The sequence below is a fragment of the Cynocephalus volans genome, chromosome 12 (assembly GCF_027409185.1).
Source record: "Cynocephalus volans isolate mCynVol1 chromosome 12, mCynVol1.pri, whole genome shotgun sequence".
NCBI lineage: Eukaryota > Metazoa > Chordata > Mammalia > Dermoptera > Cynocephalidae > Cynocephalus > Cynocephalus volans.
Window position 1 is genome coordinate 94,271,689 of NC_084471.1, and position 26,733 is coordinate 94,298,421.

Here is a 26,733-nt window from a genome sequence, read left to right on the forward strand (position 1 = left end):
AAACATGACAACCATTTTCAAGTACTCAATGGCCTTTCAAGTGAAAGGGGGATGAAATTTACTGTAAGTAGCTCTGAAATGATAAATAAGAACAAATGGTTGAAAATTTAGAGAAGTTTTTTTTGGTTTAATATGAGAAAAAAATCTCTGTTAAAATTATTTGTACAGAAATTGAGCAGGCTGAATTATGAGGAAAGACTTCCTGCAGATTACAGGATCGTGAGTAATCAGGAAAGTTCAGAGGAGATTTTTGCATTGCATAGGAGTTCAGAATAGACCACTTCTATAAATTCTTTTAACTCTGATTCCTTGGGTTAATGAAAGCTAAAAACCATGCTGTGATGTTATTTTGTGCTATATTCCAAGCTTATTTTAGGAAATATTTGATGTATTGTAGACTTTGAAGGAGCAGCATTCTAATAGCTTAGATATCAAGCATACCTGAAAAGTATTTTGAACATCAGAAAAGAGTGGTGGCAAACTTTTCTCCTCTGCATCTTTCTGGAAAACAAAACAATGCAAAAGAGGGTAAGGGTTTTTGTTTTTTGGGGTTTTTTTTCCCCCCTTTCTCATTTATTGGTGATGGAGACTAAAGTATTGTGCATTTAAACAGTCATGTGACAGCTTACCATCTTCTAGATTTTGTATAAACTTTCGTGAGTTTCTATTTGTGGATACATACTGAAAATTGTCAAATTGAATTAATGAGTTTGGGGACAAATTGAGAATTTAGAATGCTTTTCATTCCAGGTTAAGTAGTTAGTGCTATTATAAAGTATTTTTTCTTTAAAGATTAAAAATAATCTTTAGAGTTATAGTTTGGCTTAAAATGCAGAACGTAGGTTTCACTGTAAAAATTGAAAAAAGCCAGAGAATATACAAAATCGTCATTTTTCCTGACGCCAGCAGAGGTTTGAGGTCACAAGGTGATTGAGTAAACTGAATTAAAAAGAGTGACAGGCCCTCTAAGGGGAGATAGGGCACACAAAATATTTAACTTCTGGCAGGACACGGGAGAAAGAAGGGGCCACTATAAAAGTGGGACAGAAGAAATCAGCTAAAATTTTGACAAATTCTTAAAGGCTAGGTGAGAACGAGCATGTCAGTTTGGAACATCAGGGGGCCCAAAAGACAAGGGGAGTTTGCAACCACTTTCAAGTTCTTTTCCATGTACACCTACCAGTTTTTCAGGGGAAATATTAAAGTCAGTGCAGAAAACAGAAGCCCCAATCAGTGGTGCAGGCCTGTAGGTGATCAGCTGTTTCTGGGGGACGGGTATAAAGCCCTGTCCACTTCTGTGGATACTTCTTTCATAAGAAAGCAAAAGCCTTAAGCTGCCAGGGGAGAGGCAGCAAACCCTCTGTCACCCTGACCTCAGGCAAAAATCCTTTGCTACTCGGGGAGGAGTAGAAAGAAAAACAGTCTGCCTCTGGGAAAGAGGCAGGGCCTAGGTGAAGATCCTTTGCTGATGAGGGATGGGTAGAAGCAAAACCCTTCTGTTCTTGGGGAATGGGCAGTGAACCCTGTCTTGGGTCCAGGATCTTACAAGGAAACCAACCGGAGGTCAGCTTCCAATGGGAGAAGGGGCAGTAAGCTCTCTTCTGCACAGGACTAACTTCAGATATAAGGCAGAACTTGGTTGCTGTATGGTGGAGGGACAGGACTTTCCTTCAGAAAGTCCCAATCTGAGTTTGCCTGAGGCTGTGATTGGATCATTACAACACAGAACTGCCTTGGTCCCACCACCGAAATGAGTCTAGCAAGAGTAATACGCAAGAGTAGAAAACTGCTGGGAGAGGGACAAAAACCTAGCTAAGCGCTACAGAGGAATTTGAAGCCTGCACTGTCCTGATGATAATGATAGTAACAAAAAACACAGACAAAGTTCAAGTCTCTACTAGATTGTATCAACCCTCCACTAAGAGCATAACAGAAGAACACTGACTGTTTCCAGGTATGAATACAATTTACCTCGGTCTTTACTATTGTTCTACACTTGATGTCTAGCATTCCATCAAAAATTATGATCCACACAAAAAAGGCAAGATAATGCAACCCGTTGTGAATAGATAAAACGATGAACAAAACCTGACTAAGAAATGATCCAGATGTCAGAATTATTAGATACGGACTTTAAAATCAATATCCATAATATGCTACAGAATCTAGTGGGAAATGTGGACAACAAGAATGATCAGATGGAGATCAGCAGAGAGGTGAAACCTATACAGAAGAGTCAAATAAAAATGATATGAAAATGATATTAGAGATAAAGTAACAGTCAACTAACTTCATATTGCAACTATATAATCTTCAAATAACTTCATACTCAGTTGTGAAAGACTGTGACTTTCTCCCTAAAAATAACAAGGAAAGGATTCTGTTCACTTCTAGTAAAATTCTATTGGACATCTTGGCAAGTATTAAGTAATAAGGCAACTAAAAGAAATAAAGGCCTGTACATTAGAGAGGAAGGAGCAAAATTGTTTCACAGATGTCATGACTGTGTACGTAGAAATCCTAAGCAATATAAAAAATAGTCTCTGGAAGTAATAAGTGAATTTAACAAGGCACTATATACCAGGTCAAGATATGAAAGTCAGTTCTACTTCTATACGCAGTCATGCGTCTCTTAACAATGGGGATCCATTTTGAGAAGTGCATAGTTGGGCGATTTCCTTGTCGTGTGAACATCACAGAGTGAACTTATACAAACCCAGGAGGTATATTTAGCCCATTGCACAACTAGGCTGTATGGTAGAGCCTATTGCTCCTAGGCTAGAAACTGTACAGCATGTTACTGTACTGAATACTGTAGGCAACTGTAACACAATGGTGTTTGTACATCTAAATATATCTAAACATAGAAAAGGTACCCTAAAAATATGGTATGATAATTTTGGGGACCACTGCCGTTCATATCGGTCTGTTATTTACCAAAATGTCATTATGTGGCGCATGACTATATTAGTAACAAAAAACTGGAAAATGACATAAAAACAGCATTTACAATATCATACAAAAACATGAAATACTTAAGGGTAAATTTAATAAAGTATGCATAGTACTTGTACACAAAATTACAAAATATTACTGAGCGAGATTTATGAAAACTTGTATAAATGCAGAGATGGATTAGATTAGATTGTATGCTCATGGATTACAAAATTCAATATTTTTAAATATAAATTCTCCTTAAATCTATGGAGTCTACACAACTGTAGCAATATACCTAGAGCAGCCAAACATTTTTTTTTAAGAAAAATGTTGGAGAACTCATATTGCTTGATTTCAAAACTTTCTATAAAAGTATGGCAATTAAGATAGTGTGGAATTTTTTTTTTTTTTTAAAGAAAATCTTGTCACCAACTAAGTAATTTATTTGTTTTTTTAATTGGTTATGAATATTCATGGAGTACAAAGCTGACTGTCACCACTCATGTCCAAGATGTGATGGCCAGATCCATACCAGCAGCATGCCCATTACCACACATTGTGATTATACCCTGTGACCCTACCCAGTTATCCCTGACCTCCCTCCCTATCCCTCTTTCCCCCACTCCACTTTGTATCTGCAGGAATATTCTCTCCCTCTGTAAGTCCAACAAACCACTGTGGTCTTTCTTTCCTTCCTTCTTTCTCTCTTAGCTCCCAATTATGAGTGAGCACATGTGGTGTTTTCCCCTCTGTGCTTTGCTTATTATATCTCAGGGAATATTCAAGATTACCTCGTCTTTTAGTGACAGAATTCAAATTTTCTGACTTGTATCCCAACATTTCATCAATTATTTTATACCTGCTATAGATCATCCACTAAGTTGTTTTTGTTTGGATGTGAAATTTTTCTATCTGAGATCATTGACATCTGGAATTTAGAACATCATCTAGAGAACACTGCAGAATCTTAAATATCTGATTGAATACTATGCCCTTAAAATTACAACGATTTGTTTGCTTTAAAAAAAATGAGGTTTATTTAAGAATTCTGTGAAACTGTCAAGGTCATGAAAAACAAGACTACAAAACTGTCACAGATGAGAGGATGCTAAGAAAACATAACAGCTAACTGCAATGTGGTATCTTTGAACAGATCCCGGAAAAGGAAAAGGACATTAGTGGGAAAAACTGGGGAAATTTAAATAAATTCTGCATTTTGGTTAATATCAATATAATGATGTTAATCTCTTAATCTTGACAAATGTACCATAGTTATGCAAAATACTAGCATTGGAGGAAACTGGTAAAGAGTGTAGGAGAACTCTCTGAGCAATTTCTCTATAAATATAAAATTATCCCAAAATAAAAAGCTTATAAACAGAAACAACAAAAAGATAGTGTGGAATTGAAATAAGGATAGACATATAGATTTGAGGAATAGAATAGAGTCTAGAATTGATCTACACATATATGGTTAATTGTTTTCAACAATGTTGCCAAGATTATACAACAGAGGAAAGCATACAGTTTTTAATAGACTATTCAGGAACATATGAATAACTCATGTAGAAAAATAAAACAAAACAAAACCTTGAGTGTTACCTTATAACACACACAAAAAGTAACTTGAAATGTGTCATAGACCTAAAAATCAGCTAAAAGTATAAAGTCTTGAAAAACTGAAGAAAATATATGCAAACTTTTGTAAGCCAATCTTTATTAAATAAGATTTAAAAAACCCATAAAATAACAAAACTTAAGACCAGACTTCATAAAAATGAGAAACTTCTGTTCGTTGAATGATACAAGTAAATGAAACAAATAAACAAGCAAAGAAATAAAAAGCCACAGACTGGGAGAAAATATTCTCAATATATATATTATGCATCTCACAGTGAACTTTCACATAGAATATATTAAAACTCTTACAATTCTGTAATAAGAATACATATAGTTCAATTTTTTAAATTTGCAGAAGTTTGAACAGGCACTTCACAAAAGAAGATATACGAATGTTCAATAATCTCACAAAAAGAAATTCACCATCATTAGTTATTTGGGAAATGAAAATTAAAAACATAAGGAAATATTGCCACATGTTCATTAGGATGGCTTAAATTAAAATACTGGCAATATTAAATATTGGTGAGGATATACAGCAACAGGAACTCTCATATTGTACACATAGTTCCATTTATATAAAATTCTTGAAAAGGCAAAAAAAAAAAAATCCAATTTGAGAGAAAGTAAATCTTTGGCTGCATGAAGTCACTTGACCCCTTTTTGGTTTTATGGAAATATTTTATATCTTGATTCCAGTGGTGGTTATGTAGGTATACACACTTTCGAAACTAGTCAAACTGTCCACTTAACATGGGACATTTTACTTTATGTAAGTTAAACTTGGAAAAAGTTGATTTAGTAAATAAAACATCATAAGAAAAGTGAAAAGATAAGTCACAAACTGGCAGAAGATATTTACAACATATAGGTGAAGAAAGAGCAAATATATAAAGAGTTCCCATTAATCTATTAGAAAAAAAATGTGAAAGAATGGACAAAAGTTTGAACATATGAATTATAAAATAGGATAGTTGAATAATCCATTTTTAAAAAATAAAGTATCATTAATTTATTAATAGTCAGGAAAATGAAAATAACCAAAATAAGATATCATTACATGTATCTCATGTTGACAAATATTTAGAAAGTTGGATTATACCACATGTTGGTGGGAAAATGGAGTCATGGGAATTGTCATATATTGTGAAATGTGTATGACCTTATTAGGAAACTGTTTGGCATCATCTTGTAAATCTACAATCTTAGCTATATACCCAAGAAAAAAGCTTAATATTAATTCAAATGTACACCAACAGTAAAATAGATAAATAAATGTTCCATTTTTCTAATGCAGTACTATACATAAACAAAACTGAACAAATCACAACCACATGGAACAAGGTGAATAAATCTCACAAACAGTATTGAGTAAAGACACAGGGCTCAAAATTGATTCCATTTATGTAGACATTAAAAAAGAAACTGAAACATTATATTGCTAATGGATACATACTTTGATGACAAAATGATAAGGAAAAGCTACAAAATACTTCTTGCTAAAGGTACCTCTCAAATAGAGGAGAGGAGCTGGGAAGTGGCATACAGTCAGATCCTATGATACTAGCAATATTTTATTCCTTATTGTTTAACAAGAGTGCCTGCTCTATTATTCTTTAATTTGTGTATGTACTCCTGTATGTTCCTCATGTAGTATATAATTCACTACACAAATTCCAAATAGAATGGCAGATCATGTTATTCATTTTCACAAACTTTAAAATGCTTTCTGCGTCACTAGGAACACAAATTATGTTGATGACTGATTATCTTCCATATTGAAGACCTGCTTTTATTTTCATTTTTTATGCTTCTTTAAATCTGGGAGTGTTCTATACATAATAGGCTTGACTTTTAGTAGTTTCAACATGCCCTTTATTTCTTCTAAAGTAGGTTTCGGTTCTACAATTGTGCTCTATTTTTCTGTGGCCTGACCTCATCTCCTTTATTCCTTTGACTTCTCCTTTTGTGACCTTCAACTGGTCCTTGCTACCTACTCATTTTATTCTATTTTCTTTTTATGATTTTTTTTGCTTCTTTCTCACCTTTCCTTTTATTCTATTTTAAATGCTAATCAATTTTATGACATTTTCCTTCTGAATTCTCTACAATCATCTTCTTGAGTGAAAGTGATAAAAATAATAGCAGTAATAGCAGTAAAGTAACACCTGTGCTTATCTTTTCCTAAACACTTTTTATCTTCTAGTCACTATACTATATTAAGCACATTAATCCACTGTTTCATCAATCATTAAAAATATCATTGTATTATATTTATCATCTCCCTCTAGTGATGAATAATACGAACTCCTTTAAGTCTGAATAAAAAGCTTCTACAGTGGTGGAAGGTTGACATATACATCTATTTGACTTTGGGATCTCTGCTTCTAAATTCTGTCCTAGACTACCACTCCACTAAAATTATGTTTGAAATTAAAAATTCGGAAAATCCAACAATAGATTTATTGACTTGTTACTAAGAGAGCTTAAGTTCTAAAAAATCTAGTATTATAAATTGCTAACAGTATAGTCTATCCTCATTTGTCAGATATTTATTATTGATGCTTAATAGGAATATATGTATCTATATATAATATATTATAAAATCCTTATGGAACTTTCTTCCTCTCTCTAAGTGAATACAGTTGTATCTTAGTTTGGAGGAGAGGAAAATGTGAGATTAGTATTGTTCTGCCTTTCTTACTGGGTTTCTTAAACCTAAATAACAGAGATGTCATATTCTTCTGGTTATCTGCTTGGTACAGCCTCTGAGTCATGGGATAGATGGCAGAAGGATTTGGAGGGTCTCATCTCTTTCCAGACCAGGTAGATCTGTCATGAAGCCAAACCCCATTTTGAAGCATGAATTGAGTTTTCTCAATTCTGGTCCATCTAGTTAACAATTAGCTTAACAGTGACTGGATTCTAGGGTAAGTTCATCATCAGTGGTAGGGACTGCTAACTTTTTCTGAAGATTCCAAGTGGCATTTTAATAAGAATTTTTGGAGACAATGTATTACAAGCCACTGGGCAGAAGGAATTTTGGATCAGAATTTGATTCTGTCACCTAGGCTGAGATCTGATTTTTTACTGCTTGCCCTCTGTATATATCACTGTGTACATTATTTATGTGAATATGCTGCCTCTCCAAGTAGATCAGCAGCAACTTCAGAGTGTGGTTCAGACTTCCATTTCTCTTGATTCCAGTGAGTAAATAGTTCATTAATTTACTAACATGAAGTAAGTATTCAATAATATGCTTGAGGACATCTCTTTCTCCTTTTATTTTTAACTTCTCTGAAATGTTAGAGATGAACACGATGTACGAAATGAATACAGAAAACATTCCTTACAGTTCAGGATATTAATGAAACAGAAGAGAGGAAAAAAAAAAAGTCTGATGGAAAAGCTCTATGTAAATTAGCTACAAAACCAGCCACTTAACACAGTAGCCAGAATGTTCAATCTGAAATGAGTTGAGTCTAAAATATGTTGAAATAATCATTCTGAAAAAAGGAAATACTTGGTAATTTAAGTAATGCATATTATTCAGTAATATTCATGTCATATTTATTCAGCTGCATGTTCGGTATTTTTTCAAATCATGTATAATAATCCACATTTAAGAAATATGATTAAAAACATTATTTGTCAAACTGACAAATTGATACTTCTTTGGACACTGATGAAATGCTACTTCATGCACTTGTCAAATAAATAGAAAATACAAAATTGTGGATTGCTAATATTAGTCTACTCTCATTTCTCAGATGTTTGTTGTTGATGCATCATAGAAAAAAATCTCACTTAAATAGCTCATTGTTTTGAATTGAGTTCATCTTAAAAATTGCAGACACTGTGGCCTATTTCTAAAACAATTCAGTTGCGAGTGATGATCACTAATTGCCAGTGATAATGTAAAGACAGCATTTCCCTGGTGTTTTGCCAACTTTTAAGTCATAACGGAAACATTTACAATGGTCAATGGTTTCTTTCAAAGTGGAAATATTGGAGACTTTACACATGAGTAATATGATCAAAGTTTTGGAAATTAAGAACTGTTACAAAGTCTCAACATTTTGTGTGTGTTTATATGTGTGTATGTCGGTAGGAAAGATGTCTATAATACATGTGCAGTGCTCAGACATGTAGATAACTGAAGTTTACCCATAAAAAAGCTACCATAACCTCAAAAGTACCTCTACATATAGACAAGAGACATCAATGATGTAGGAGTGAGGTCTAATGGGCCATGGGTACCTGGTAAATTTCATATTCTGTATTAGAAAGAACAATTATCACAAAGTTGAACAATCAAGCTGAGAGAAGTACTAATTATGACAATTTTATGAGACTTAAAACAATCTAATTGTGGATTCTTTTCACATTCTACATCTTAAACTTCTAGATTTAGGCCAGGCTCAAGGAAAAAAGATGGAGTTAGAGTGAGAGGATCACTCTACAGGAAGCAATATTTGTCACTGCCACGTATTTGTCATCCCCATGTCTTCAGATATTTGTGTGGAATTCACATAGGAGTTTGATAGCTACATCAAAAAGTATAATTTATTATTTTCATGTCCCTTTAATGTTCATTAAGATTAGGGATAGTAGACTGAGATTTGTATTCTTTTGTATATTAGGAGTCAATTAATTAATGGAAAAAGTTCTCACTTGTTTTCAAAAATATTCTCTCATACAATTTTAATTTTCTGTAATAATTGATGTTTTATCTGTGGAGACTATTATTTTTCTGGAAGAAAAAAACTATAAGAAACTATCTGCCTTCTAGAGATCACAACTTCGATGACCAATAGGTGACCAAATTTCAGTAGCCTTGGGCCAAATCTCTGGTTTTCCCCTGACAAGCAACCTCCTTCTCTCTTTGCCATTTTAGGGAATTGGTGTCTCCAAGCAGTCAGTCAGCAGCCAGGGATCTAGAGTCATTCTAGGCACCCCTTTCCTTTGTTACTCACAGTCTTTGCAAAATCATATAAATCACACATTTGCACCTTTTAGGAGTCTGTTCTCTGATATCCATCCTTACAGTATGGTGTTGGTCCATGCCATCGCCATCTCTTTGGGCTAATGAAATGCTCCTCTAATCTTCTATCAGTCATTCCACTACCCCACATAATGGCTCCAGATCATCAGCCGATATAAATTAGAAAATCATTAAATTGCCATAAAAGGTCCACAAGATCCTACATAACTTGGCCCCCATCTGCCCTTTTCATCTGGTCTACTTTCAGGCTCTCACCTTGAATGCTAATCGTAGTCTTCCAAATTTCATACAGTTTCCTAATAACACCAGGCTATTTCCTGACTCCTTTCTGTTCATGTTGTTCTCTACTTCTTTCATGATGCCCCTTCTCTGGCTTGAAAGCACCCATTTAAAGAAAAATTTAACTATAGGTAAAAGGATCACCCTTTCTTATGTCTCCTGTATACACACAGGTCTTTCACAGCACCTGCAACACTGTACTGCATAGATCTTTTTACTTGTCTATTTTCCATGTTAGAATGAAAGCCCTTCAAGTGCACACCCTCTGCTTTATTTAGTTTTGTTATCTTCAGAAACTTGCAGAGTTTTAGAAAGATAATAGATGTTTAATAAGAGTTTATTGAATTGATGGATGGAGCAACAAAGTTAATACCTGAGTTTTCAATAGGTGTGTCAAGTGGATGTCATATTTTTTGATTACTGTTGACAGGCCCTGTCTGGAAAAAAAAAACAAAAAAGCTTTGTTTAAAATTGGGTGGGAAAACTTATATTATTCTTAGCATGAATATTTATCACAAGTTGTGTTTTTCCCCTGATTTTATAGTAGGCATGGTATAAAAAGGATTACCATTGACATAATTTTAAAAACATTTCAGATGGATACCTTATGAAGTATTTATAACTCGAAAGACTACAAACACATTAGAAAATTTTACAACTTCAAAGAAATCATGACAAATTAACCAAACCTCTCAAAGGCTGATAATTACATCAAACTGCTCTTAATTTAAAATGTAGGTTGCAGAGGGATTCATAAGCAGATAATGGCAACTTGTTAATACATCAAGGAATGTTAAATATGTAAAATCCTGTAGAGATTTGCATTCTGAATTAATGGCATATAGTTGTAATAGATGGGGTTGTCTCTGACACCAAACCTCTGCCTTTTTCTTTCCTAAGCTTCTCTTATTACTCCAGCTTTATCTATGCATAAGTGGAATACATGTGATTTGAGCAAGATTCTTCTGGGTGTCACTGCTCAAAACTATTTTCCCAAACATTATGGCCTTTACCTTCCTATTTGTCCTGAAACTCCTGAATTTAATTCAATAATGGGTCACACACAAAAAACACATCATTAAAAATACACCAATATATTTTACAGTAGCTGAGTTCTTACTCTTTGTTACATTGTCACTTTAGTTGGAGTTCATCTGTCATTTCAAAGAGGAAATGCTTAAAATACATAAAAGTCAATGGAGAAGTAGCGAAAGAATAGAAAAAAATTGGGGCAGTGCAAATTTTTTAATATAAAAACAGTTCCTAAAACTAAAAAGACCCCACCCATGACCCTACTTCAGTATCTACAAATATTTTATAGGAAAACCAATAGGAACTAGCGAAAGTAAGTGATTGGTCCCCTTTTAGGAGGTAGTTGAATCAAAGCTCTTGCCATCCAGTGCTTGATTTTTTGAGGATTCCATAACGTGGTCTGAGGAGGGCAGGTAGAGTAGCGTTATGTCACAGGAAGCAAAGTCCTACAGTGTCTTTTATGAGGCTGAGACGGGACCTGCACTAGGTAACATCTGAGAAAGATAAGGAACAGAGAGTCACAAGATAAAGGAAGTGGACAAGCAGACTGAGAGTTAGAGACTTGGATTTAGTCATGGCTGTGGCATTAAATATCTATATGATGGCTGCCACATTTTTCAACTGCTCTGTGTTTTAGTTTCCTTACTGAAGGAGAAACAGTGTTGGGAGATGGCGTCCACTCCCTGGGGTGGGGAAGGGGTGGAGGAGCTGAAGTCTGAAGCGAGGTGTCCCTGACAAGTTTCCTCTACTCCACACTGAAGTGGAACTTCGGCCTGGCCCTGACTCAACTTTGTGGACACCTGTACCTGCACCGTGGTCAAGGCCACCAGGGGCAGGCAGTGGCAAGGGTAAGACAAGAAGAGCAGAATGAAAATGTCCTAGTTCTAAACATCTCACAGCTTCTTCCTGCCTCTCTCTGCCCCAAGTAGCTGTCAATTACAAATCACAGCAGCCCCACACCCCACTGGCTCAAAATATTCCTTTGTCTTTCAGGGATTACCCACTTTTTAAAAAATTTGTCATATTTGACATCTTTCTCTCTCCTTCTCTCTGTGGTTATTATTTTTTTTCCCTTGGATAAACTTATTTTGGAAAAAAGAAAGTAAAGCCTTTGTTAATATGCTATGTCAACAGGAACCTATACTTTGTTTATGTAACAAAATGAAAATTCAGATTAGATTGTGTCTAAAGTCTTTTCTAGTTTTAGCTGTTCTAACTGTGATTTTATGGTGTGAAGCTGGACTTTTTTGGGGGGGAAAGAGATGCACTCATAAAAAGACACAGTTTAATTTGCCTTTGCAAACTTCAGTCCTGCCATTCATGACCTGAGTAGCCTTGGGCAAATTATTTAACCTCCCAAAACTTCTGTTTCCTTGATACCAAAGTAGGTGAATATGTACTATCAAAGGGTCTTAGGGAGAATTAGATGAGATAATGTATGCAAAATGTATGATAACTCTGCAAAGTGATAACTATTATTAATAGTCACTACAACAATCATAACACGTCTTATATTTTATATCAGGATTTGCTTTACAGATTTATGACACATACCTCCCACACCACATTTTTTGCTGTTTCAGTTCAGAACAACTTTTATTCCAGATATACTCAAATTATAGCTCTGATATCTTCTCCCAGGTTAGCTTCCTGATAGGCCTATTCTTCCAAATAATACATGAATACATTTAGATACAGCAATTAATTAAGATATGTTCATTTGCTGTCACTTGAGTTTTTGATTTGAATTCACACTCCTCTGTTTATGACATACCAATTATTTTCATGGAGATCCAGAAAGGAATTTAAAGCAGGAGATAGTGACCTTCAAGGTATGAAAATTCATTTTTACAAAGATGTGTGCACACCCAAATTCACAAAATGAATGAGGAAAAAAAAACTTTGAAAATGTAATAACCAGCAGCATAGATATTTAAAATGCATGTGAGATTGTCCTGGAAGGTGTTAGCAGCTCTTCAAATATTTCTGAATAGCTGTGAAGAATAGATAATTATTAACAGAATTTGCCAAAGGGAGATATCCATTAAAAGTACAATAGCTGGTACTAGTGAAAGGACAGTTTTTTAAATCAGCTGAAAAATATTGTGATTTGGCATTTGAGAACTCAGTGAAAAAACAGTCTTGGAACATAAATAAAATGTCTTACCTGGATACTTTCCAAATATGCATAAATTCTAGAAGTTGGTTCAGATAAAACTGACTGTGGTCATCTTCATGCTGTAGACAGCAGAATATATTAATATTTATAGAGTTAATATGAATAAGTACCAGATGAAAAATAGGTCTGTAACTTCCTGCTGTCATTTTATTCACCCCTTTTGATAACCCTCATTCGTCATTTTTATGCTTAGTTTTAAAGACCTTACAAGACTCTCTTTAAATGTATAAAGCTTCTTTTCAATAGTAAAACAGAAAGCTGAACATATGTTCAGGATAAACCTAATGGACAGTTGAAAAACATCCTGGCATCACCAGCTAAGGTCGAACATTAATTTCTCCTAGTAAGTAGGAAGGCAATTTTTTTTTTTTTTTTTAACATTTAGACCATGAGTGTCACACAAGCAGGGTCTACTTATCTTAAAATATCAGTCCTGTGGCCCATATGCATGCACATGCACATTCCTTAACTTTTTGACTAGCTCTTCCAGAACAGACATTCATGGAAACCCTATGCAAGTGTGAGAGAATGCGATCTACTCCATCACCATCACCCTGTCTCACCACGTGGTGGCGTTAAGTCTGAGAGCTGAGTGAGTCTCTTAATGCCTGGGGTGTATGTAATCTTGTGTGTCAGTACACACACAATGTATTTTTAAAACTTTGCATTCAAGTTTCTGACAGAAAACATCAGAAGGAAAACCTTTATAGGGCTTATGGTCAAAGGAAAATTAATTTTATATATTGGTTTATTTTGTGAAGAGGAAGTTAAGGTCATCACTATAGAACAATACTTTGAGGGCATGCTGTGAAAGAAAAAACTACTTTGTGGAAACTAAGGAACCTGAAGGTATAAACTTACTCTTCAGAAGTTTCCATTTAGAGTCACTGAGACTGTGAAAATGGAAAATGTAATAGTGATAAGACCATTATTTTTACTTTAATTTTTTTTCTGTGACAGGGAAAGCAAAAAGAAAGGAAAAATAGTAAAAAACAGTCTACAAAGATATAGTAAGATTTGAACTGGAGTATTTGGCACCTGCCTTCTTTCAGTAGTTAAAACCAAAGCAAGTGTATACATAATGTAACTTATTTTCATCTTTCTGTATAGCATAATCATATTCATTTAAAAAACTAGTGTATTTGGTTTCCAGAGATACTTTTGGGGGGAAGATTAGCCTTTGCCATATTGCCATTTGCTATGGGTCAATGAGTCCTCCAAAAGTTCACGTATTGGAAACTTGGTCTCCATCGTAACAGTGTTATAAGGGTGGAAAGTCCAGTTATGGTATTAGAAGGGTGGGTGGGTCCTTTAAGAGGTGATCCAGTCATGAGGACTGTGCTTTCATGAATGGATTAAGCCATTCATGGAGTAAAGAGTTGTCATGGGTGTCGTTCTGCAGGCTTTATAAGGACAGCAAATGCGAAGGCTGGCTCTCTTGCTCAGCCCATTCTCGTCACGTGATACCCTGAGTTACTGTAGAGTCACCCTCCAGGCGGAAGGCCCTCATCAGAGTGTTCCCTGGACTTTGCGCTTCCCCACCTCCAAAACTATAAGAAATTAATTTCATTTCTTTATAAATCACCCCGTTTCAGGTATTCTGTTATATGCATATGCAACAGAGAACAGACTAATACACACTTACTAGAATTTTTTTAAATTTAAAGTATCTCAAAAGGCTAGAGGAAAATTTCAGCAGCTGTCTATCCAAATGTATCATGTACTTCACTTTTCTTCAACACTAAAGCCCATTCCTTGGCCTTAAGAAAAAGTTAAAACCTTTTTTTCCCCTTTTTTTATGCAGAAATTTATTGCTGTAAACGTTCTTTGAAGGGTCCTTTAAGCTAGAAGGAAATCTTGATTTTATAATTAATATCTACAATGTTGCAAGACTTTTGGTCAAATTCAAGAGAGAGAAAAAGAAAACAAAAAATTAAAAAAATAGAAATTCAGTCATTCACATCACATGTAATCAAGGTGGGGGTTTCAAAAGTTTGAAATCAAAGATGATTTCTAAAGACCGTCAACTTGCTTTATAAATAATCTCTTGAAATAAGAGTTAAATTATCATTTTCAATATAATATAGTTAGGTTTAAAATAGAAAAGCATCTAAGATGAATTGAGCTTTGCGATACCTTTTAAATTAGAAAACTAAATATATACTAAAAGGCAATGACGTCAATAAATTTAATGGAATAATAATAATCATTATATTCCTAGTGCTATGTGAAAAAAGAATACTATCAACTAATTTTATACTGTCTTATTAGAAAGATAATATAGTTATTACTAAGTGTTGAGCATATAGCTGAACTTCTGAAATTACAGAGAATTTTGAAACTGTTTTTAAAAGACAGAATCAAGAGAGAGCATTTACTATTTCCTTATGATGTATATATAAAGTAAAAAAAATCAAGGGTTAATTATTTTAACTATAGCAATTCATATAACGAAGAAGAGTTTACAGTTGATAAACTGTCTCAGCTAAATTGATCAACATACCACATACACTGCGGGAAGAAAATCTTATAAAACTTACTTTAAAACCAAGGCAATTATCTTTTTATTTTTACTTTCTTGTCACATACAGGATTTGTAACTGACAGTATAATTTATCCTGCTCTATAGATATTAAACCTTTAAAACAAAAATTGTGATATAACAAAATGTTGATAAATCAACCAGAAATGTGATACTGCGATGGATATGTTACTTGGACATAACACACCAAATGTCCAATCCTCTCTGTAGTTTCAGCATCATGAGTAAATGTTTTACATGCTTAAATGAAATGTAATGTTAATAAAGTTTTAGAGTTTTGATAGTAAAATACTAAAGATAGCATACAGTCTACCACCCTAATTTTATGACATCAGTAGCTAATGCTCATGTAGCCCCACTAGGTGAAGGCACTGATTTAAGCGTTTTGCTTATATTTCTTAATTGATTTCTCATAATAACCATATCAGGTAAGTACTGTTATTATTCATATTTTTTTTGATGAAGAAATTTGGGTTCAGAGAATTTAATACTTTGCCCAAGAGCAAACATTTGAATTGGGCAATATAAAACAAGAATCCCTGCTTTTAAACAAGATGCCAAATTGGTAAATGTAATTCTTCTCATTTCTTATGGTCAGAGTTAGGCTCCAGGATTTAGACGTAAAAATAAGCACCACCGCTAGCTGTCATATTCATCTGCATCAGAGGCTCCTCCTCCTGACTCTCAGAGCTATATTTTCCTTCAAAGCACATATCTCTATTGGACCTTATTATATTCATTTGTTTATTGTCCGTCTCTCTACTAAAATGTGAACTCTACCTTCTATCACAGATACCGAGATGTCTTTTTTGTCTCCATATCTCCAGTGTCTAGAATAGCATCCTGGCAGGTGCTCAATTCTTATTTGTTCAATGAACAAATGGATATCGATTTCTGCATATATATTTTCTAAAATGTAATTCTGAATTTTAACTAGGTTCACTAAACTTTTTTTTCACTTGATGAGATCCTTGAAGGCAAATGCTACATATGGCATGTAAAAAGTGTTCAGTAAATATCTGTTAAAAATTAATTATTGTTGTATATGTGTAGTACTTAGCCCAGTTCCTCGAAATAAACCCTTAAAGATTTTAATAAAATGTAATATCTTCTCCTTTGAGATGTGATGCTTAAAATGTCCTGAAAGAGTCAGGATTTGGAGAGATGAAGACATGGAATCCTTTCTCATGTTCTATGTGGAGGTTACCATTGCTCTGTAGCTGGAGGTCAGTGCCAGTTCAATCTCCTGTACAGTAAGTTCCCTGAGGGCTGAGATCTTGTTAATTTTGTCCACTAATCTAACTACTAATTAGCATAGAGCTCAGTATATAGCAGTTACCTAATGAATACTTATTGAATGAATGGAGGATGAACAAATACTGTTGCCATGAGGCACGTTAAGAATTTTAAAAAAAAAATATGGGAGAAGGGAGGGAGGTTTTGGTGATGGGGAGCAATAATCAGCCAAAATGTATATTGACAAAATAAAATTAAAAAAAAAAAATAAATAAATATATTTTGCATATTAAAAAAAAAGAATTAAAAAAAAATAGTGTCAGTGCTAGGAAAAGCTGTGAATGAGAAAAGGCATTTAAACTCCTCGCCTATAAGTTGTTGAATTAGCCAAGGGTTGATGGTATTTATTGTAGGAGCTAAGGTTGAACCATAGAGCATAAAAAAGAACCAGGTAACTTAATTTCTTTTATGACTCAAATGACATATTGAAAAAAATAGGCATTTCTGGTGACAACTGTGCACTGTGCACTCAGAGATGACAATTTGCTTGTCCCTGGACATGGTGACAATGGTGATGCCAAGAAGCCAAAGATGCTGCATTGGCTGACATTATAATATAGTGAGCTCTCTGTCCAGACTAGTTTTGCTCAAGTCCCATCTCCCTTATTTATGAGCTGTGAGCCTTTGGACCATTTAATTAATCGCTTAACTTTTCAGTACCTTCATTTTTATAAAATAGGAAAATACTAGTATTTATTATTATTTTTTTCCCTTGGGCTATTGTGAATTAATGAATTTAAAGCACTGAGAAGAGTGCCTGGTACCTAACATATACATAATATAGTTAGTTATTACTAACCAACTAACATGCCCCTGACTTTGAACAATATACATACAGCTGTGAAAAACAAACAGCTACATATACATAGCTTTTTTATACATAATACCCTGAAACTCACATCTAAAGCCTTGGAGCATATTTCTCATATAATTTGGTACAATAATGGATGGACTCTAACGACTCACTCACTGGGCTCAAATCCAAGCTCCTCTGCTCACCATGCCCACTGTTATAATCTTGGGGAAAGTCCTGATGCCTCCCTGTGATTTAGTTTCCTTATTTTTAATAGTGTTTGCCCCATAGAATTGTTGTGAAGATTAAATGTAATAGAAATGCTAAAGTCCCAAACATAAAATATACTTGTATTCTCAATACATATAATATCAGAATAGTGGAATTACATGGATTTTAAAATAAACCTTAATTTTTACGAGACTGACATGTTAGTGATTTGTGAATTAATATCAATGAGATGTTACTTTTTTTGTCGTTGTTAAGAATCATATATTTTCTCTTCTTCCTTCACATTGCAATGAAACATGATGATTTCTGCTTTTTCTTCAACAGCAAAGGCAATTTGAAGAATCTAAGTTTATTAATACTGAGGATATCAGTTGCACTTTTTAATGTTTCTTTGTGGAGATATCTGATGCATAATCTAGGAGCTGTCAACAGTGGCTGAGTTGGAAACCAGATCCAAAAGATATTTCTAAACAACTCTCTTTTGGCCTCATTATGTTATATTCCACATAGATATACTGCAATTTAATGCATCACCTGACATTTTTTATGATGAAACACCTCATACTAGAAAAAGAAAGAATCATGTGCTAGAAATGTGTTATCTGATATAAATGACAGGGTGATGGGATTTCTGCTTAAAGCAGGTAATTGGAAGATTCTATAGATAAAAACTGCCAAAAATATCAAAGTTCACGGCATACTGTGCAATTTGGATTGAAAGTAACTCAAGACATCACACGGGGAATAAAATTCATATCTAACAGCTTGAAACTGTGTCATTATAGCACAGTAATTTCTTTTTATGTAGTTTTATTATATATTATGAATATTAATCTGTCCTGATTTAAACTGTGTTGACACTGACATAAACAGTGTTCAAATAAAACAAGTGTGTTATTTTTCCACCATCAGTGGTTTCCTCTTCACATTTTCTATTCCATTTACTTCTAAGTAAATACGTGGAAAGTATAAATAAGATAACCTTAATAAGTTTCTCACAAATGATTTTTCAAAGAGAACAGTTGATTTTTATTATACTTAGTGTATTAGCCTGTGCTGCTATAACAAAATACCGTAGATTGGGTGGCTTAAACAATGAACATTTATAGTTCTGGAGGCTGGGGAGTTCAAGGTAAGTGTGAGGGCTCTCTTCTTTGTGTGCAGATAGCTTCCTTCTTTCTGTATCCTCACATGGTGGGAAGAAAGAGAAAAAGAGAAAAAGAGCAAGTAAGCTCTCTGGTCTCTCTTACAGGGCATTAATCACATCATAAGGACCCTGCTCTTCTGACCTTATCTAAACCTAATTACCTCTTAACAACCCCACTTGGGGGTTACTAACACTTGGGGGTTAGAGCTTCAACGTATGAATTTGGGGGGGACACAAACATTCAGTCCCTAACACTAAGGCTGCAGTAATGCAATCACATTATTGCTTCAGTCCAAATTGTTAACAGGCATTTAGGTTAAATATTTCATCATGTTTCAATAAATACACTCAAATGGAAATGTATCCATTAAGCTATATAATTCCAAATTGGAAACAGTCCACAAAGATAGGAATATTGTTCTTAAAACTACAACTTTGCTAATTGAAACCAATGCCAAGAAGGCCTTACCTTTCGAGATAACTTTCCTGGAGCTCTCCTATTCTGCAGATGAAGCTCAATCACAGATTTATCTTTCTGAAACATTCTGTGGCTCCCCAAACATCGATCACTGAAGGAGAAGAAAATGAACACAGTCTTTTCCTCCCATAATACCCTCGTGTGCGTTTTCCTTCCTGATTCCATTTCCTTTTAGTTTTAGAATTTAGTCCAGTAAAAGTAAACTGTGAGTACAAATGTGTATGTGTGTGTATAGAAATAAATAAAATGAAAAGAGATAGAGATCTAGATCTAGATCTAGATCAATAAGACAAAATACTGCAGTTATTTTCAAATGCATTAATAAGTTAGAAAATGAGCAGATGCCTTTAGAATGGTCATAATCAATTACAATAAAGAGTATTTTACATATTCAAAGTTAGTTTTATCCAGCTATCTCAAAGTTGAGGACAACATGCTTCTGGGAGGTCTAATTGATGCCACCATGTCTATGTATCAAAAAAGCAGAGCAGTGTGGTGGAAATGTCCTGGGCTTTGGGGACAGATTTGCTTTTCTATGACCTTAGGCAGGCCAATTAAACTAAAATTGTCTGAAACTCAATATTTTCCTCTTTAGAGCTGGGATATTAATGTCTACATCAAAGGGTTGACAAGCAGATTAAACAGGAAAAACATCTGTCCATATTTCAGAAATTTTTAATGGTGTAATTATATTTTCTTTCTTTTTTTTTCCCCTCCTCTCTCTCTTTTCTCTCTGTAAATATTTGTCTAGCACAAATTAAATAATGAGAATGAATTGCTGTTTTGCAACATATTGCTTTAAACACAATCTGATTCTTCTGCGAAATGAAGGGCTTTTACTACATGGTCTCCTTTACAGCTTTACATCTTGGTATCTCTGGTGACTCCTAGTCATTAAAAAATGATAAGTTATGGTAATGCATGTTGTTTAAAGGATCTGGTTAAATACATGAAGGATTTCAGGAGAAAACAATCTCATGTTAGAAATTTGGGGCCTTTAACATGATAATTTTATTTATCAGGAAAATTCAGTAGATATTTGGGACTACTAGTTCTCATCAATGACGAGCAAATGGAGCATGACTCTGCTAACATCTATTAAGTATGTGTTTTTTGTTTTGGCAACTGCTATTTTTTAATACTTAAGAAAACTCAGTACCTAGCCACTTACCAACATAGTGAATGTTAGTATTTACAACATGTGTTCTCTGGATATTCCCATCCCTACTGTTCATCTAACCTGGATTCTTATCTCAGGGCCCTCTCTATGACTCGCTTAGTGTTGCTTGAGATGTCGTCACTGCTAATCTAGACATAAGGCATGGCCAGTGCATTCTTCGACTTGTTCTTGGAACTATTGATTTCTCTTTCATGCTTCCTAAAGTTCTGCTCCAAGAACCATCCTCATGGTCCATCACATGGACTCAAGTTCCTCTCCTTTCACTTTCCTCTTCCCAACTCTTCTTTCTGTGCTGAGAGTTCCATTTTCCTGTTTCTACCCTATGAACAGATTTAAGAATAGCGACTCACCTTGCTCTCAAAGATTCCTTTCCTCAGCATGTTGAAGCCTGAACCTTGGACCCCAGTTCAATGAACTCAGCTTCATATGTGACTACTGCCTGCTTTCTCGAACTTTATTTCACCTACCTGTGCCTGTACCTTTAGCTAGGTTGCCAGATAAAATACAGGATGTCCACTATACATGAATTTCAGAGAAACAATGAATAATTTTTAGTATATGTATGACCCACGTAATATTTAAAAATACTTATACTTAAAAAATATATAGTTTTTGAAACTCAAATATAACTGGATGTTTTAGATTTGTATTTGCTACATCTGCCAATCCTGCCCTTTCTAAAACTGGGTGCTAGCTCTTTCCTTATCTTTGCCTTATCGTGTGTGTGGGTGTGGGTATGTGTGAGTATGGTGGGGTCTAGCACTATAATTATCAGATTTTGGATAATTAGATTATTTTGAATGCAAAATTATTTAAATGTATTATTTTTTCCAGTTATCCTACCCACACCTATTTAGATAGCAATTTTAAAAGTAGCTCTTCTTTATTAAGCTTTTCCAAAACATTCAACTTAGTTTCCACAAAAGTTAACACACATTTTTCTTTTCTGTTTAAGTAGTATTTAATGCATTATGTAATTAAAACTAGTTTATCTAATATAGCACAGTTTGGGGAGCAAACACAGTCTCTTGATAGTATTCAATTAGAGTCAGCAGAATTGCTGAGCTAACTTTTCTTCATATACTTCCAACAAATCAATATAGTACAACAGACTGAAGGCAGAAGCAGAGTTAGTATTCAACTGCCTTCTATTAAACCAGACATCTAAAACATTTCTAAACATATAACAATGCTACACTTCTCACAAGTTGTTTTTGTTTTGTAACAGTTATTTTTAAAATAAAAATGTTATATGTATTCACCTGTAATAGGTTTATTATTATTTAAATAATAATTGAAATAGTAAATGCATATTTTAAAAGTTTCTTAGCTTAAATTTCCAACATCGTAACTATTGATGAACATAACATACAAAACGAACCTCTTTGGGGAGCTCAACAATTTGTAAGCATTTTAAAGGGGACTGAGACCAAAATGTTTGAGAACTGCTGTTCAAGAACATACAGTGAATTATGGATCTCGATCATTATGTTTTGTAAAGCAGATGAAGAGTGCTAATATAGCAAATTAGATAAGTGGAGATAGGTTAAAGGAGCCGCTCCTAATTTCTTTTTTTAACTTTGTATTAAGAACTTTTTGGTTATTATGATAAACACCGTTCTGCATCCCATAGGGCTTCATTGTTCACTTCGTAGGTGGGGTACACCTCCAAGTAATTCTTTCAGAGAGCCCGAAAATGGATATTAAATGTTTCTATTTCTGAAAATGTCTTTATTTGTACATTGCCCTTGAATGCTGGTTTGTTGTCAGTTCTGGGTTTTAGGTCAAATTATTTTCACAAGTTATTATTGTTTTAGGATTGTCACATCAGATTAAATCTCTGCTGTTATTTAAAGGACTATACAGCCTCCAATAACCATCACACTTTAAAGAGCTGTGAACTACACTCTCCACCACTTTGCCATCACTATACTTGGCATTTTGATCAATTTGTCTTTAATGATTTAGAGCTACACTGTCCAGTTTCGTAGCCACTACACACACGTGTCTACTGAGCACTTGCAATGAGGCCAGTCTGAATTAACATGTGCTATGAGTATAAAAATGCACACTAGATTTTGAAGACATCATAAAAAGTATTAAGATATACTTCCACTTGTTTCTTTTTTTATATTTTTAAAATTGTGGCTAGTAGAAAATGTAAAATTACTATGTGGCCCACATGATATTTTTCTTGGACAGCGCTGATCCAGAGATAATGAAAAAGAAGACAGAAAAAAAGCAATTAAAACATAGAAAGGGTGGCATGTAGAATTTAATGAGTGAATGGAATAAAATAAATTTGTGTTTGAGGATTCTAGGTATCAGAAAGGATAGGAAGAAAGGCTACCATACCGAGAGAAAGAGAAATGGAAAACATGGCAGCTAAGATGGGCAGCGTGGAGAGAAGGGTTTGAGCACTAACAGAACGGGCCACATTTGGTATCACCATGCTCGTCATGAGAACACGGGAATTACCTGCTTCAGGCTGTACGTAGCAGATGTTTTTGTCAGTCTGGTAACATTTGAAATGTGGATGCTTAGTACGTTTTATTTAATAATCATGTATGACACTTTAACTATGAAATGAACTGATTCTCTCTGCTACAATAAAAAGTTTAGGCTTTTTCTTCATGTATACTAGTAAGTCAACATTTCTGCACATTCATTATTTATTCTGTCAATAAATATTTGATTTCCGCTATCTGCTAGCTACTATCTTAGGAACTCATTATGAGTAAACTTATCATGTAAGATGAACACTAAAAGGCTGAATCCTTGCATGCAATTACTCCTATTTCTTATTCATAAATAGCTCACACTATTTTAAAGTATTTCTATGGCAGTATGTTTATATAAAGAGAGATTAATGACCTTAACACCAAAAAATAATATGCTAATATTCAGATTTGTCTTATGGGCAAGGAGAAAACATCTTAAATAACGTCCAGCCTATGAATATTGATTCCCATTACCTGAAGGACTCCTTGTAAACCCACCTCTATGAGCAGTGCTCTTACATTGGAATAAGTACATATTCTTGTTTCATGCGATAAGTAGGTTCAAATGCTATTCATTATTATGTATAAGAAGTAGTCATGGAGGTGTTTTTGAAATATGAGCATTAAAGTCATATATAAAAAAACGGCTATTTCAATTTGATTTTATAAATATTGAGAACTGCTGACAGCTTTTGAAGTTATTTCTTTAAGAAAACTTAGTAATTAAGCTGGACTTTTAATCCTTAGGATGGCTAAGTCAAAAATGTAGGGTGAATATAACAAAATATTAAAATATTAATAATGCTATAGAATTGCACAGAGCATTTTTTCAAATCGTTATGTGGTGTGTGCATGCACATGTGTGCACACTTATTCATTTGGCATTGGCCACTTCAACATTTCTACCATGTCACATCTACCATATCTTAATTCTAGTGAATTGGTCTTTCAACTAATAAAATAGGCCTGGATTTTATGCTCACAAGTGGTATTTGGAACTGACTCAGCACAGATAAAGATCAGTGATATGTTGTTTCCCTAAACCAGTGCACCTCAAGTGTATTGGTATTTTGTTTTCAGGGGAGCAACAAATAGGAAAAGTTAAACTTCATAATTTGGAGAGACATGCATAGGTTAAATTCTAATACTAAGGCTTCTAGGCATGAGTTGGTTTGTAGAAGAGGGCCATGCTTTTGAAGAGACTTTCTACGAGACACACATTGACACCAAAAGCTATTACTCAAGAGAGACTGGACTAAAGAAATCTCAACCTATCCACTCAAATACATCATTATTCTTAAGAATTCCCTCCAGCCAGTAAAAAGGCAACTATCTCTCATTTCTCCTCTCTTAAATATCGTTATATTCCTTTATATATCTAGTGCACATACTTATTTTTAAATGCAAAACTAAAATAAAATTGAATATACTACAAAGGAGCTTTTTGTATTCTAGAGGAAATGTTGTATAAAAATTCAAGTTTGCAGGGTCCTCTCTATTAAGCTATGCCATCACAAAAGACAAGTATTAGCACAGCAATCTACACAAATGAAGCGAACTAAGAGAGTCAGTAAGAAAAACACAGCAGTAAAACTGGAGCTTTGTATCCTTTGCAAAAATATGTGCTGAGTTCCAAGGAGCTCTTTTTCGGGTGCAAAATTTGTAATTCGGTCACCATCACAGGAGATCAAACATACAGATTTTATTCCATCTCAACATTTCATTGTTTTCTCCATGAAATCTCCATGAATTCTATAGACTTTAAATATACAAAACATTGAAGAATTAAGATTAAAATAGCACATTTAAGTCTTGTTAAGGTGATATTGGCTAATTTGAAATATGTAATTCAGAAATTCTCTAGTTAATCACTTTCTTTTCTTTAAGAAAAAAGAGCACTAGGTTATTTAAACCTCAATTAATTCAAAATGGGAGAAATTAAATAATTCATGTTTAAAAATAAATAACACTTTTGAGTAACAAAAATAACATGATAGCTGCATATTGGCTATCATAGTTCTAGACATAATTAAATTAAATTATTGCCCGCATTCAGATCTGATTTGCAATGTCTTCTTGCAAAAATTATGCAACAGCTTTGTGATTCCTTTTATCAAGTCTGTTAATGATGCTTGCACAATTCAGCTTTTTAGAAAACTCAGAGCTGAAATATGTTATAATTTTTTCATGTAGCTTTTAATAATAAACAGCCAATATTTAGCATAAGCTCTTTCTTTGGAGAATTTCTCTCAAATGAAGATATATACAGAGCATCCGCATATGAGGACGTTTGTTATTGAATTACAACCAAATGCAAGTTTGTATGGTATGTTATTTTTGTTGTTGTTAGCTATTTATTGAAGATAGAAGCCAACGTTAATTTTAAAGTATTACGAAAAGCACTTTAAAGGAGATTCAAAAACTAAATTAAAGTAATTCAAGATAGTCTTAATGAATAATTTATTAACAGAACCACTTTGTTATCATGTGTGAAAGAGCTCAAAAGTTATGACAAGTTCCTTCCTAACCTCCCACATGGTTTTATGACTTTATCAGTGGAGGAGAAGAGTTAGGTAAAAGTGAAACGCACCTTGTCTATTTCTTTGTTCAAAGTAAGGCAAAAAAAGTTAGAGTAGATTATAATATTTAAAGTCTTAGGCTGTTCTGAATGTGTTGATAATCAATTTGTTCAAGTTTGCTAAATGAAATCCTTAATTTAATTGAGAAGAAAAAAGACTCTTCTCCCAAACCCCAGAAATAAATATAACAGTTTTTACTGTTGATGAATATGATCTATTACCATAAACTGTATGTAATACAACAGTCTTCTCCTAACTGATAATTGATAGTTTGATTTTTACTTTAAGTACAAGGCAATTACAATTTATTATCAAATGTTTAATAAACAAATGAATACAAATTGTAATGGGATTAACTAAAACTTTTTTAAATAATGGAATTTTTCTTAAAAAGATTATTTTAAAATTCTAATTTGAGGGATTTAATTTTTGAATAGAACTTTTTCACTCCAATAAAAAGAATACCATCATCGGAGACTACGCACCCTGTGGTGCCAGCATGCGACCCAGCAGGTAGGCCTCACTGCTGCCACCCGACTCCATCCCCAGCCCCACCAAGTGTGTGCTGATCAGAGAGGTGCCCAGCCAGAGAGGCCCATGATCCTTGGAGACTACCCACCCTGTGGTGCCAGTGCGTGAACCAGCCGGTAGGCCTCTTCACTGCTGCCCGACTCCATTCCCAGCCCCACTGAGTGTGTGCCAATCAGAGAGGCACCAAGATCTGCGGAGACCACATGCCCCGTGGTGCCGGCGCTCAACCCAGCAAGCAGGTCTTACCGCCACCACCTGACTCCATCCCCAGCCCCGCAGAGTGTGCACCGATCACAGAGGTGCCCAGCTGGAGAAGCACAAGATCTGTGGAGACCACCAGCCCTGTGGTGCCAGCGTGCGACCCAGCAGGTAGGCCTCACCACTGCCACCAGACTCCATTCCC

General features: G+C 34.4%; 1 protein-coding gene across 1 annotated transcript in view; it reads right to left on the bottom strand.

Annotated features, from left to right (window-relative positions):
• The window catches only part of PIK3C2G (phosphatidylinositol-4-phosphate 3-kinase catalytic subunit type 2 gamma), a 372,771-nt gene that overhangs the window by 285,413 nt on the left and 60,625 nt on the right, over positions 1-26,733 (bottom strand). The window contains exons 7-10 of the mRNA XM_063075729.1: positions 19,531-19,630; positions 13,041-13,111; positions 10,215-10,278; positions 442-501 (exon numbers count right to left, since the gene is read on the bottom strand). Coding sequence (XP_062931799.1) covers positions 442-501; positions 10,215-10,278; positions 13,041-13,111; positions 19,531-19,630 — 295 coding nt within the window. The remainder of the gene's footprint in view (positions 1-441; positions 502-10,214; positions 10,279-13,040; positions 13,112-19,530; positions 19,631-26,733) is intronic.